The sequence below is a fragment of the Balaenoptera acutorostrata genome, chromosome 12, assembly GCF_949987535.1.
Source record: "Balaenoptera acutorostrata chromosome 12, mBalAcu1.1, whole genome shotgun sequence".
In the NCBI taxonomy this organism is placed as follows: domain Eukaryota; kingdom Metazoa; phylum Chordata; class Mammalia; order Artiodactyla; family Balaenopteridae; genus Balaenoptera; species Balaenoptera acutorostrata.
Window position 1 is genome coordinate 34,746,418 of NC_080075.1, and position 15,075 is coordinate 34,761,492.

At 37.1% G+C, this 15,075-nt stretch overlaps 1 protein-coding gene across 2 annotated transcripts in view; it reads right to left on the bottom strand.

The window, feature by feature from the left end:
- The window catches only part of ANTXR1 (ANTXR cell adhesion molecule 1), a 245,064-nt gene that overhangs the window by 141,690 nt on the left and 88,299 nt on the right, over positions 1-15,075 (bottom strand). For both annotated transcript variants that reach the window (XM_057558000.1, XM_057558001.1), the window contains exon 10: positions 12,881-12,979. In XM_057558000.1, the coding sequence (XP_057413983.1) occupies positions 12,881-12,979 (99 nt within the window). The remainder of the gene's footprint in view (positions 1-12,880; positions 12,980-15,075) is intronic.

The following is a 15,075-nucleotide window of genomic DNA, read 5'->3' on the forward strand; positions in this document are numbered from 1 at the left end:
CAAAAGGGAAACATGGGCAGATACATGAAAAGCCTGTGAAGTTTAAGAAAGAAGGACCATTTGGGGAACCAGAAGAGGTGGCTTCCCTGTGATCACACAGTCAGCTGCATATACTGACTTTCTAAAGCCTGGGCTCTTTGTTCCCTGGTCCAGGGCTTTTTTTCTTGAACCAGAGTTTAAGTCTTGACTCTCTAACATGCTCTGTGGCCTTGGGCAAATAGCTAAATCTCTCTGAGCTGAGGTTTCCTGTCTATACTATGAGGGGGAGCAGTGAAAATCAGGGCCTCCAAAGCAGGCACACATCAGAGTGATGTGAGCCTTCGGGATCAGGGGACCCGGGGACCCGTGGGGATCTGTGTTTAGGAAGCAATGTAGAGAAGCGGGCAAAAGCCTCTGGAGTAGACTGTCTGGGGTCCAAACTGCTTCTACCTCTGGCCATCTGGGTGACCTTGGGCACTTCATCTCTGAGTTTCAGTTCCCTTGTCAGCAAAATGGGGATACAAATAACTCCTCCCTCACTGGACTGCTGTGAGGATGAAATGAACTAGTTCAGGAACAGAACGGGGTAGGTGCTCAGCAATCAGTGGTTGCTATCACTTGGATGAAGCTCCTGGGGGATTCTGATTAAGAATCATGAGACGAGATGCTCCTTTAGATCTCTTCATTCTGAGTTGCACAAAGTGACATTCTATCATCTTCATATGACATCAAACCCCTACGAATGCATCCAAATGGTACTAAGTACCTTTTTGACCCATAAATGCAACACTCTAACCAGTGAGAAAGGAAACAATAGGTTTTTGTTTGGGAAGTTTGTGTTCTCCTTCCCTCTGCCCTCCTCCCCATCTGCCACCATAGGTGCACTTCAATGATCTCCTTAAGGGGCCCACAGCCCCCGAGGACCAGATGTTTTCTAAGATAAAGTATAGTTTCTGAATAACTGGACAGATTTTTAAAAACAAACACAATGGAAATCCTACATTCGAGTGAGCATTGTCTCTCATCCCCTTGGGAAGTGAGCCCCTCTTTGGAACTGTTAGAGCTGCTTTCATGACTAATGTTCAGTTTGAAAAAATATCTTCAAAGGGGGCAACATTTCATGCTTTGAGAGTGAACCAAAAGTAAACCAGAGCCATGCCTTGTGAGTAAGACTGAAGATCAAGCTGAGAAACAAAATTTTGCATCAAAAAAGAAATGTGCCTATAAAACCAGGAAACTGATTTGTCACATGGCCTTTCAATGGAATTTTAGTAAGTTTGTTAAAAATCAGTTTCCTTTGTTTATAGTCATACATCATAATTCTCCACGCAACACCAGCATAGTCTAGCATGTTTTTCATTATTGTATTAGTAAAAACATTCATTTTTTATTTACTGTTCGTTAAAATGGATCATTTGTCAGCTCCTACCCCAGCGTCTCCTTTTTAGCATTCTAATCTCTCTACAAGTGGATTTCCAATTGAAAGTGGATCTTTTCTTGGCACGATACACCGAATACTGGAGTAGGAAAAAGTGCATCCAGAATAAATAAAGTTTGTGTGAAGATTTCCAAGATATTTTCTTGGCCAGGAGTGAGTTCAGCCTGGTGACTGGAGAACCAACCAAATGCTAAACTTAAGATGTGTGCTTGGCCTAAATAATTAACAAGAATTTTAAAGTTAAAATTTAAATAATGGTCGTGGTTTGTTTGTTTTTTTTTCTTACGACGGAAGGGACATATGATCATAGAGAACTTAGAAAACTTAGATGAACAGAAAGAAGAAAGTAAAAACTAAGAGTGGTCTCATTCAGAGGTAACTACTGTTAACATTTGGTTGTGTGTCTTTCACGTTTCTCTCTCTTTCTGCATATAAATGTATGTGTCTAAAACAGGAATAGCATCAAGGCACTGTTTTGTAACTTATTTTTAACATATGAAGCAGTATCGTTAACATCTTTCCCACATAAGAAATTATTCATCTTTGCCCCAGTATTAATTATTTAAGGGTAAAGTATAATTTATATAACAAATTAACTATCATGAAACATTTGTTACCATTTAAATGTTTCCATTTGTTTACTTTCTTTCCTTCCTCTCCCTCCCTCCCTTCCTTTCTTGCTTCCATCCCAAATTCATTCCTTCCTCACTCCTCCCTCCCTCCTCTCTGTCTCCTTTTTTCTTTTTGCCATTATAAGCAATATTATGATGAACATCTTGTAGCTGAGTCTTTGTTAACATTCTCAATCATTTCCTTTTGATGAAGTTGAAATTGAAATTCTGGGTCAAAAAATGTATAAAAGCAGTTGATTCATTTTAAGAATGGCCTTCCTGGGGAGTTCCCTGGTGGTCTAGTGGTTAGGATTTCAGGCTTTCACTGCTGGTGGAGGGGTGGGGCGGTTTGGGTTCAATCCCTGGTTGGGGAACCACGCAGCCAAAAAGAAAAACAAAAAACAAAAAAAACAAAAAAAACCCCCAACGAGTCAATGGTCTCTCTCACCAATGACGAATGAAAACACTTCTTACTCTGTATCTTTGCCAATACTGGGAATTGTATTTTTTGTTAATCTTTGCCAGTTTGATAGATTATTTTAATTTGTGTTTCCTTGATTACAGTGAGCATTTTCCACATGCTTATTTGCCATTATTTTTCTTGTAAATTTCCTTTTCATATCTTTTACCCATCGATGTGCTCACCTTTCCTACTGATTTTAAGAGCTGTCTACGTATTAAAGTTATTGACCCTTTGTTTGTTCTATGTCTTACAAATAATTTAGCATGTTTTCTGTTTCCCTTTAGATTTTTTGGAGGGGGGGGAGGTTTAAAGAATTAAAAAATATGTACTCAAACCATTCAAATTTTCCTTCATGGTATCTCCTTTCAGAGTTATGCTTAAAAAGTCTTTCCCCACTGGAAAATTATGTAAATATTTATTTTTGTTTCCTTCTAAAACTTCTATAGTTTCACGTTCACGTTTAAGCTTTTCATCTGGAATTTGCTTAGATGTAAGGTGTGAGATAAAAATTGAACTGAATCATTTTTCCAAGAGGTTAGCCAGTTGTCTCAATACCATTTTTGAATAATCCACTCTTTTCCCACCGATAAGAAAGGTCATTTTATTTTATACTAAATTCACAGAAGTGCTTGGCTCTCTTTATGGACCTCGTTTTTCCTGTTCTAATGTTTGGTTTGCCTTTTGTGGTACCAGTCATACACTGTTTAAATTACTGCAGCTTTTTTATACATCTTAAAATCGGCTAGGGCAAGTTTCCACATTTTTCTTGGCTATTCTTAAATGTTTATTCTTCCATATATACACTTTAGAATTATTTTGTTAACTTCAAAAGTCCCATTGGACTTTTCATTGGGATGGTAGTAAAAGTAAATATTAATTTGAAGACAACTGGTATCTTCGCAATCCTCAATTGCCGCTCCATTGAATAACAGTGATAATGATAATAATAAATTAATATTAGCAGCCAACATTGATCGACTGCTTACTGCATGCTTGGCCCTGTGCTGAGCCCTAATTCTCACACTGAAACATCATAACAGTCCACCACAGAGGTGCTATTATTGCCATACTCATTTTACAGATAGAGAAATTGAGGCTTGGAGATGTTAAATACTGTATCTTGCCATGGTCACAAAGCTTTAAGACAGAAACAGGGTTCTTTTCATGGGTGGTTCCAGTGTACGTTCTATGCCATGAGTCTACACTGCCTCTGTACTGACTTACATTTTCTTCATTTCCCTCACAGAGTTGTGTAATTTTCTTCCTATATGTCTCTACAAATTTGGTTAAATTAGTTCTTACCAGATTTTATATGTTGCTGCTGTATTTTTCCTGTGATGTTTGGTCTTTGCTAGATTCTGGCAAAGCTATTGATTATTATAAGGGAGGTATTTATTTTGAAATCATCCAGTTTAATAACCTTCTTATTAGTGTAGTAGTCTGTTGATTCTCCTTTAGTTTTGCAGGACGACACAACCATCATTTTAAAGTAATAATGTTTGGCTCCCGTTTCCTGTACTTATATCTCTCATTAGGTTTCTTGCATTATTGTAATACCTATAGCATTGTCTAATACAGTATTCACTATCCATAGGTGGCTATTGACATTCAAGTTAATTAAAATTAAATGAATTTAAAAATTCAGTTCCTCAACTGCACTAGTCACTCTTCAAGTCCCCAGTAAGCCACATGTGGCTTGTGGCTACCATATTGGCTACATTTTAGAACATTTTCATTATCACAGAAAGTTCTATTGGACAGTGCTTCTAGAACTTCCAGATTAATGTTAAATAATAATGGTGAAACGAGTTGTCCTGCTTTTTTCTTCCTAACTGTAAAGTTAATATCTCTATTTAGTGATTTACCATAAAATGATGTTGAGTTTTGAATTTAAATATCTATATGTATTTTTTTATTACGTTAAAGAAGTCTTAACTTACTCCTAGTTTTCTAAAAGTATATATTTTAAAAATTTGGAATGGGTAATGAACTTTAATGTCTTCTTGGCATCAAAAAATTTTGCTATGTGAGAGGCAAATTCCCCCTCATTCTTTAAAATTATCTTACTTATCCTGGTCCTTTTTAAATACATTGCTGGATTTTGTTTACCAATATTTTATTTATGTTTGTCATCAAAGAAATTGATTTCAAATATTTTCTACTACTAGTGTCTTGTCCAGTTTTTTTAAAAATCAAGATTATATAATTTTCATAAAATGAACTAAAACCCTTTTTCTCTATTTCTTTTCTCTGGAAGAGTATGTATCAGATATGAGTCATCTGTCCCTTAAAGTCTGGTAAAACTTAGATGAAAAAAATCTGGGTCTGGTGCTTTAGTTGAGGGGTACGATTTTCTCATATCTCTCTTCCAGTTCATGCATTTCATCTTCATCTGTGTCTAATCACACTGCTTAGTCTATCCATTAAGTTGTATTTCAGTGAATAAACTTCTTCAGCTCTAAAATTTACACTAGGTTCTCTGCAAATGTGCCTTTGTTGAATGTTCTTCCCCTTTGGTCTGTTTGATTTCTTCACACACTTTATTTCATTTTTAAATTGAAATTAGTTGATGTACAATATTATGTTTCAGGTGTACTACACAGTAATTTGACATTTTCATACACTATGAAATGAGCACCGTGATAAATCTAGTATCCGTTTGTCCCCACACAAAGTCATTACAATATTATTAATCATACTCCTTCTGTTGTATATTAAATCCCTGTGGCTTATTTATTTTATAACTGGAGGTTTGTATTTCTTAACTCCCTTCACTTATTTCAACCCCCCCCCCAACCTCCCTCCTCTCTGGCAACCACCCATTCTTTTCTCTGCATCTAGAAATCAGTTTTCATTTTGTTTTGGTTGTTTGTTGCTTCTACATCTTGGCTATTATAAATAATGCCACAATGAACATTGGCGTGCATATATCTTTTCAAATTAATGTTTTTGTTTTCTTCAGGTAAATATTCAGAAGTGAAATTGCTAGATCATATAGCAGTTCTATTTTTAAGTTTTTGAGGAATGTCCATACTGTCTTCCACAGTGGCTGCACCAATTTACATTCCCACCAACATTGCACAAGGGTTCCCTTTTTTTTTTTTTTTTTTTTTAATTTATTTATGGCTGTGTTGGGTCTTCGTTTCTGTGCGAGGGCTTTCTCTAGTTGCGGAGAGCGGGGGCCACTCTTCATCGCGGTGCGCGGGCCTCTCACCATCGCGGCCTCTCTTGTTGTGGAGCACAGGCTCCAGACGCGCAGGCTCAGTAATTGTGGCTCACGGGCCTAGTCGCTCTGCGGCATGTGGGATCTTCCCAGACCAGGGCTCGAACCCGTGTCCCCTGCATTGGCAGGCAGACTCTCAACCACTGCGCCACCAGGGAAGCCCAAGGGTTCCCTTTTCTCCACATCCTTGCCAGCACTTTATCTTTTGATGATAGCCATTCTGACAGGTGTGAGGTAGTAACTCCTTGTGGTTTCGATTTGCATTTCTCTGATGATAAGTGATGTTCAGCATCTTTTCATGTGCCTGTTGGCCATTTGTATGTCTTCTTTGGAAATATGTCTATTTAGATTCTCTGCCCGTTTTTTAATTGGGCTCTTTATTGTTTTTGATGTTGAGTTGTATGAGTTCTTTGTATATTTTGAATATTAATCCCTTATCAGATATATAGTTTACAAATGTCTTCTCCCATTCAATAGGTGGCCTTTCCTTTTGCTGATAGTTTCCTTTGCTGTGTAAGAGCTTTTAGGTTGGTGTATTTGTTTATTTTTGCTTTTGTTTCCCTTGTGTGATGAGACAGAACCAAAAAAATATTGCTAAGACAGATGTCAAAGTGAGTACTGCCTATGTTTCCTTCTAGTTTTATGGTTTCAGACCTTAAAGTCTTTAATCCATTTTTGAGTTTACTTTTGCATATAGTATAAGAAAGTAGTCCACGTTGATTCTATTGCACACAGAAGTACAGTTTTCCAAATACCACTTATTGAAGAGGCTGTCTTTTCTCATTGTATATTCTTGCTTGCTTTGTTGTAGATTAATTGACCATATAAGCATGGGTTTATTTCTAGGCTCTCTATTCTGTTCCATTGATCTATGTGTTTGTTTTCATACCAGTACCATAGTGCTTTGATTACAGTAACTTTGTAGTTTAGCTTGAAATCAAGGAGTGTGACAACTCTAGCTTTGTTCTTCTTTCTCAAGATTGCTTTGGTTATTTGGGGTCTTTTGGGTTTCCATACAAATTTTAGAGTTATTTGTTCTAGTTCTGTGATAAATGCCATTGGCGTTTTGATGGGGATTGCACTGAATCTGTAGATTGCCTTGGTTAGTATAGTCATTTTAACAATATTGATTCTTCCAATCCATGAGCACCAAATATCTTTCCATTTATTTTGTCATCTTGAATTTATTTCATCAATCTCTTATAGTTTTCAGAATACAAATCTTTTTTCTCTTTGATCAGATTTATTCCTAGGTATTTTATTCTTTTTGATACAATTGTAAATGTGATTGTTTTCTTTATTTCTCTTTCTGATAGTTCATAATTAGTATTTAGAAATGCAACATATTTCTGTATATTACTTTTGTATTCTACCAGCTTACTGAACTCATTTCAGTTCAAATGGTTTTTGGCAGTATCTCTAGAATTTTCTATGTATAGATCCATATCATGTGCAAACAGTGACAGTTTTACTTCTTCCTTTCCAATTTGGATTCCTTTTATTTCTTTTTATTTTCTGAGTGTTGTGGCTAGGACTTCCAATTCCATGTTGAATAAAAGTGGCAAGAGTGGGATCCTTGCCTTGTTCCTGATCTTACAGGAAATGCTTTCAGCTTTTCACCATTGATTATGATGTTGCCTATGGGCTTGTCATACATGGCCTTTATTATGTTGAGGTATGTTCTCTCTATGCCCATTTTCTGGAGAGTTTTTACCATAAAAGGATGTTGGATTTTGTCAAAAGCTTTTTCTGAATCTATTGAAATGATCATATGGTTTTTATTCTTCAGTTTGTTAATGTGGTGTATTATGTTGATTGATTTGTGGATACAGAACCATCCTTGTGTTCCTGGGATAAATTGTACTTGATCATGGTGTATGATCCTTTTAACGTATTGTTCAATTCAGTTTGCTAATCTTTTGTTGAGGATTTTTGCATTTATGTTGATCAGTGATATTGACCTGTAATTATTTTTTGTGGTATCTTTGTCTGGTTTTGTTATTAGAGTGATGTTGGCTTTGTAGAATGAGTTCAGGAGAATTCCTCTTCATTTTTTTTTTTTTTTTTTGAACAGTTTGAGAAGGATGGATGTTAACTCTTCTTTGAAGTTTGGTAGAATTTCCCTGTGAAATTGTCTGGTCCTAGACTTTCATTTGTTGAAAGTTTTTTAAAGTAACGATTGAATTTCATTACTGGTCATTATTAGCCTGTTCATATTTTCTATTTCTTCCTGATTCAGTCTTGGGAGATTGCACATTTCTAGGAATTTATCCATTTCTTCTAGGTTGTCCATTTTATTGTCATATAATTGTTTGTATTGGGTGGGTCAAAAGGTTTGTTTGATTATTTCTGTAAGATGTCTCTAGTAGCACTTAGTTGTCTTTAACTTCATTCGAAACAGTTTTGTTAGATTGTATGTGACAGCAGTCATATCAGCGTGCATTTAGAAAAAGACGATCAGAATCAGTGAATTTTTGTGTAGCCATTCGAATATTGAAGATGGAAGAAAAAAAGCAACATTTTTGGCATATTATGCTTTATTATTTCAAGAAAGGTAAAAACACAACTGAAACACACAAAAAGATTTGTGCAGTATATGGAGAAGGTGCTGTGACTGATCGAACGTGTCAAAAGTGGTTTGCGAAGTCTCATGCTGGGGATTTCTCACTGGACGATGCTCCACAGTCGGGTAGACCAGTTGAAGTTGATAGCGATCAAATTGAAACAATAATTGAGAACAATCAACGTTATATTATGCGGGAGATAGCCGACATACTCAAAATATCCAAATCAAGTGTTGAAAATCATTTGCATCAGCTTGGTTATTTATGTTAATCACTTTGATGTTTGTGTTCCATGTAAGTTAAGTGGAAAAGAACCTTCTTAACCATATTTCCACATGCGATTCTCTATTGAAACGTAATGAAAACGTTCCATTTTTAAAACAAATTGTGATGGGTGATGAAAAGTGGATACTGTACAACAATGTGGAATGGAAGAGATCATGGGGCAAGTGAAATAAGCCACCACCAACCACACCAAAGGCTGGTATTCATCTAAAAAAGGTGATGTTGTGTATATGGTGGCATTGGAAAGGAGTCCTCTATTATGAGCTCCTTCCAGAAAACCAAACAATTAATTCCAGCAAGTACTGCTCTCAATTAGACCAACTGAAAGCGGCACTCAATGAAAAGTGTCCAGAATTAGTCAAAAGAAAACACACAATCTTCCATCAGGATAACGTAAGACTGCATATTTCTTTGATGACCAGGCAAAAACTGTTACAGGTTGGCTGGAAAGTTCTGATTCATCTGCCGTATTCACCAGACATTGTACCTTTGGATTTCCATTTATTTCGGTCTTTAAAAAATTCTCTTAATGGAAAAAATTTCAATTCCCTGGAAGACTGTAAAAGGCAACTGGACCAGTTCTTTGCTTAAAAAGATATGGGAACGTGTGTATATGTGTAGCTGATTCACTTTGTTATAAAGCAGAAACTAACACACCATTGTGAAGCAATTATACTTCAATAAAGATATTTAAAAAAAAAGATATCTCACAGAAAAAATTAAATTAATTTAAAATTTAAAAAAATGATAAAAAGTTTTGGGAAGATGGAGTTATGAAGTTGCCTGAAAAATGGCAGAAGGTAGTGGAACAAAATGGTGAATAAAGTTGTTCAATAAAATTCTTGATGAAAATGAAAAATGTGTCTTTTATTTTTTCTTAGAAAACCAAAGACACTTTTTGGTCAACCCAATGGTAATCTCTTATGATCCTTTGTATTTCTCTGGTGTTGGTTGTAACTTCTCTTTCATTTCTGATTTTATTTATTTGGATCCTCTCTCTTTCTTTCTTGATGAGTTTGGCTAAAGGGTTATCAATTTTGTCAATCTTTTCAAAGAACCAGCTCTTAGTTTCATTGATCTTTTCTACTGTTTTTTAATTCTGTTTTATTTACACTCTGATCTTTATTTATTTTTCCGTCTAGTAACTTTGGGTTTTGTTTGTTCTTATTTTTCTAGTCCCTTTAGGCGTAAGGTGTAGACTGTTTATTTGACTTGTTTTCTTGTTTTTAGACACTTTAAATGTGTTTATTTTACATCCTCTTTCAAATTGCTCTTTAGTCTTCTTGCTTGTTCTCCATTTTCTTTCATCTATTATCATATGATTTATCATATGGTGCTGCGAGCCCATCTTCAGATGGGGCTATGGCTTCAGGAGTGGTGTAGGTTGGACTGGATGTATACTGTCTCTGCCAGGGCCACAGGGATCTGGATGGCCACGGACATATTTTGGAGTTAGTTTCCTGACTTGGTGCTTCTGTATTATGCAGCTGGTAAAACATCTTACCTTTATTCCCCTGCCTGCTTCCTTGAATCACGAGCAGCTTTCCCTGTCCGCATTCAATGTCTGGTACGGCCGTTGGAGCCTGATTTCTACAGGGGGCTCTGCTTTTGCCTGCTTGTCTTGCTGGTGCCCTGTATCTACATCAGTAGCAAGATCACAGCCTGAAGACCCCTCAGGCCCAGAGTCCCCAGAGCTTTGCTTCCTGCTTAGATTTTGCATTCCCTTTTTGTCTCCTGTGCCTGGGGGTTTCCTCCTCATTCCCTTGAGCAAGGCCACATGTCACAATTTTTAAAATCATATTTTATGCAGAATTTTGGATCTATTATATTGACAAGAAACAAGTCCAGAAATTGTTTTAGATTCCTAAAAGTGGTTGATTTGTTTACTTTCTTTTTAAGCAAAGGCAAGGAAAGCAGGAGAGACATAGGTATTAGCCTATGCTTTTTATTTTCCGGTTATATTTATCATCTAAGAATATATTTAAACAACTTCAACATTTTGGTATTAATATATTGGTGTTTTATTTGTGTCTTAGTGCAATAATGTTAAAGGGTGTTCATAGTCTTTTCAATTTGTTATTTTTTTATTTAAATTTTTCTTTATATAATCTGCTACAAATAATACTTTATTTGTTGAAGACTCCAAGGCTTATATCATAACAGCCATAGCTTCATTATCCAGCCTGCAATTAGTCTTTTTATGGTTGATAAGGGCACTTCTATTCTCTTTTTTTGTTATAAAATGTAATGCAGTATTTAGGAAAAAATCTTGAAAGAGGAAATATATACTATAAAAATTAAAACAGATAATTTAAAACTTGGATGTAGAAGTGGGAAAGGAGAATGGGAAAAGTGAAAGAATCTAAATTTATTTTATTTTATGGGGACAACTCAATGAGATACTTACATTCATAAGGTTGGTAGAAAAATGTAGAATTGAATATGTTGCATTTTAAAATTTATTTATCTTTTCTGTCCTCCACAGTTTCTTGTTCATATTATTTACTGAATGTAAAAGAACAGATGAATTAATAAATGAATGACAATATTTTTTCAAATTCCAATATTTTCCCCTTAGCTAGAATATTTTTAATAACTGTTTGAGTTCAGGAGTGTTACTTGCAGCATATAATGTGGTTGAGTCACTGCCTTTCTTTTCTCCAAACTGTCAGCACTTGTGTTGGAGGTGCAATTAGGTTTGTGGTTTAAGCTAAATCCCTACACCAAAGGTCTTTATTCCTTTTTGATTATGAATCAGGTGGAGAGCCTGTGCGGGTGTTTGCAAGTTTGTATTAGGAAAGGAAGAGAAGCTAGTTTCCCAAGAAATACAATTTCATGGAGAAGCTGGAAAATATGCATTCAATATGTCATTCTACGAATCCATAGTAAATTTGCATTTTTTTGTTATCTTAATATAGCATCTCTGCGTAACCTTTCAAGCAATGGCAATGCTACACCCCATGTCCATTCATGTTCAGAGAGGGGTTGGGTCCAAAGGCTTGCTCGTCTGGGAAGCCTTCTTTGGAAGGTGTTGATGTCTTCTGAGTTTAACCCTCAGGAATTTCTGAGCTTAGATTTAAGATTCTGGTTAAGGAGAGAGGGAAGGCGGACTTGAATGACATCACAAATTAAAGGGGAAAAAAGGAAGGACTCTAGAGGGTGCACGTCCAACTTTCACACTGTGACTTCTTGGGGATACTTCAAGATGTTTTCAAATAGCATGTACTTTTTGGATACGTGAGGGCATTTCCAAGTATCAAGAAAAAATAACTGACTGTTTCAAATCTTTGGAATTATTCCAAATTCAGGAATTCCAGATGTTTGTAAAGATGCCATTGCATACCTCTGTTTAAATATTGAAGTGGGTTTCAAGATGCTATAGAGGGGAAAAGGCATACCCTTCAATTCTTCCTTTTGAAAAACAGTATAGTACCTACTCCGTAACGCCATCAGGAGGACCAAACTAGCGTGAATGGTTAGTCAATAAGCTTGAGTATCCTTTCCTTCCTCTTTGCTCTTTCTACCTCCCATGGCAGTTGTGGCAAAAAGATGTGTGGCATTTAAAATGTCATAGCACTACAGAAAATACAGTATGTTATTACTGTTTATCGCTGCAGATACTGAACCAATAATTATCTGTGTGATGAATGCCAGATGTAAATAATAACCAGGGCTCCTGGCCATGTGTCTTTCCATAATCTGTCTCCCCCATCTTTCCTGGACAGCAATCTGAATCACACACGTCTTTAAATTAAGAACTTGCCTGCTACAAATGTCTTGTGAAAGTGCCAATGTTATGACAATTCATTTTTTTCCCATGAAATGCGCTTAGTTTTACTTCCATATGCCTGTATTTCAGGTCAGGTATTCACCCTGACGAGAGTTTTTTGGCGACTCCAAAGCAAGAATCATCCAGATTGAACAAACTTCCAGAATCTACACATGCAAGTCGAACAGTTTGGCTTTTAGTTTACTCAGAATTAATAAATTTAGACCATTTCTTTTTCCCTCTTGTGCTTGAGAGTCCTGAATACCTTGTTAAGGAACATCAAGCTTTGTAAGCCCTAAGCAGCCAGGGCCTGCACTGACAGCTGACAGTTTTGAACTTGGTACAAATGCTGGTGGACTGCAAAACAAGTGCCTCTCCTGATGGAAGCAGGGGCGCCGCAGCGGCTAGCTATGCCCTTGCTGGTGGCCTTTCTAGCAGGGAAGACCCTTCTCTGTAGTTTCCCGTGTGTAGCCTTGCTAGAAGATGGGGCTGGGGTGTCCCTTCCCCAAAGCAGGTGGTAGAAACCCCCAAACTCCACGAGAACTTACTGAGCGTCACTGACTCGTTGATCTTGAAGCTGCAGAGGACCCTGTCCACGTTGCGGGCGTGACGGAAGCCGTTACCTCTGACAACTACTTGAAATGATTCTGAAACAAAGAATAATGACACGACACCTTCATTGACTGCACACCGTTAACCTTAAGTTTCCCATCTGCCCTGGTTTAGGGAGTCTGCTATTTCACCAGGCTTAAAATATTAAATAATCAGTTCAAGCTGGGAAACAGAAGCATCCGTGTGGGAGCCTTTTACCACCTATTCACTACCTTCTCACTAGTTGTTCATCAGGATGGCACAGAACTTCTTACTTTGAATTTCCACCTTGCCTTTGCCTTTACTCTTCCTCCTAGCTGGAATGCCTTCCCCCCCACCTGTGTCCTGCAAACCTTACCCATCTCTCAAGTCCTGGCAGTTTTAAAACCTGTGATCTCTGCCACCAGAAGGCCACGGGGGAGGGACTCTCCACTTCTTCAATCCTCTTGTGTCTCTTTTACATATTGGATGCAGAGGAAAGGATTTATTTAGAAATCCAGGTGCCTAGCGTTTTTGAAAACCACTACCTGCGGGCATTCACAGTCTGTCCTGAATAGTGTAGCATGTGATTATGTATTGTCTGATGGTGTTCTTTTGTCTTTTCTTCCACAACTAGAAAACATTCCTTTACGTTTAGGAATTGTTTGATGCAGCTTCAGCTCTCCTGTCTCTGCAGGGCACACAGTAGGAGCACCTAGTGTTATGTAGGAATAATTGTACTCAGCAGGGGATCGCAGTCTTGCTTAGGGGTGGCCGGTCAGCAAGCATTTCCCGTTTGAACTGACATTGGCCCTTAGCGCACTTAGTACTCTCTTCTCTCAAAGTAGAAGAGATAATATATCTCTGCGGGTCTCTAGCCCTGCATGCTAATTTCATGTTGGCATAATTCATGTTGAATTAACACGTTAATAAAATATTTATAAAGCAAAAATAATGATCCTCTATACTAGTCTTACTAAGGGAAAAAACCAGCTAATTAATTCATTAAATGTTTAGGAATATTTGCTTAAGTTTGATGGTAACTAATAGCCAATACTCTATTTTCTTTGATTTTTGTCATCTTTTTGAGTGTAAAGATTGGGGTTTGGGATAATGCTGTGTGGTGTATAAAAAAGAAAAAGACTAAAAGTTAGAGGTTAAAACGCAGTATTTGTGAAAGTGGATCTGGAAGTGTCAATTGCTATCCAGATGGAGATTTTCACCGGAGGATGAATGGAATTAAAGGACTAGCATATGGGACTCTTCCACACTTTAATAAACATCATGAATCTATGTCACCTGCATTCTGGGGAAACTAATTTAGAGATCATGTTTGCCAAGAGAATAATAACTGATATCATTTGCTCCCTCTTTGTGTGCCAGGCCCTGTGCTAAGCGTTGTATATGTCTGATGTCACTTAAACCTCACCACAGGGAGGCACAAATGAGAAAACCAAGCGTAGTGAGGTTAAGTAACTTGTCCAAGATCACATGGCTGGTAGCTGTCAGAATCAGAACTGGAATCCAGGCCTGTCAAATATCAAACGCCTTAGGACTCAGACACCATGCTCCTTACCATTATGCTAAGATGTCTTGTGACATATGACTCATTTAGAGATTGACATTGTGATTTTTTTAAAAGCTTATTTTATTTTTACTTTAGACAGGTTTGCCCATTTTGCAGAAAAATGGAGCTGGCCCAGCTAGGAAGCAGGAAACCAAAACCGAAGTAAAAGAAGCCGGAGGCACTAAGTGCGCCACAAAGAGAAACAAGTTAGAACAGAATGCTGTTTAGAGGTATCAACGACCTTCCCTGTAAGGAAACTGAGATTTTTGACGTTGTAAATGACTTGCCCAAGATCATGTAATCTGTAACTGGTAAGCAGCAAAACTGGGACTTGTACCCAGCATTCACTGCCGTAGTTTTGAACTATATTAAGGTTCAAAACTTAACTATGGTTTTTCAGGACCATAGTCCTATGAGTATTAAGGATTTAGATATGCAAGTTGATGCATATGTACGATTGCTAAGTTTAGAAGGATGGACTAAATAGTTTTCTTTAGATGCCTGCCTGGCATGTGACTGATGACACAATTGGTTCAACAAGCATTCTATTACGTGTCAACCATCGTGGAAGAATCTTATTGTATCTTGTTTACTCAATTTAGCCTA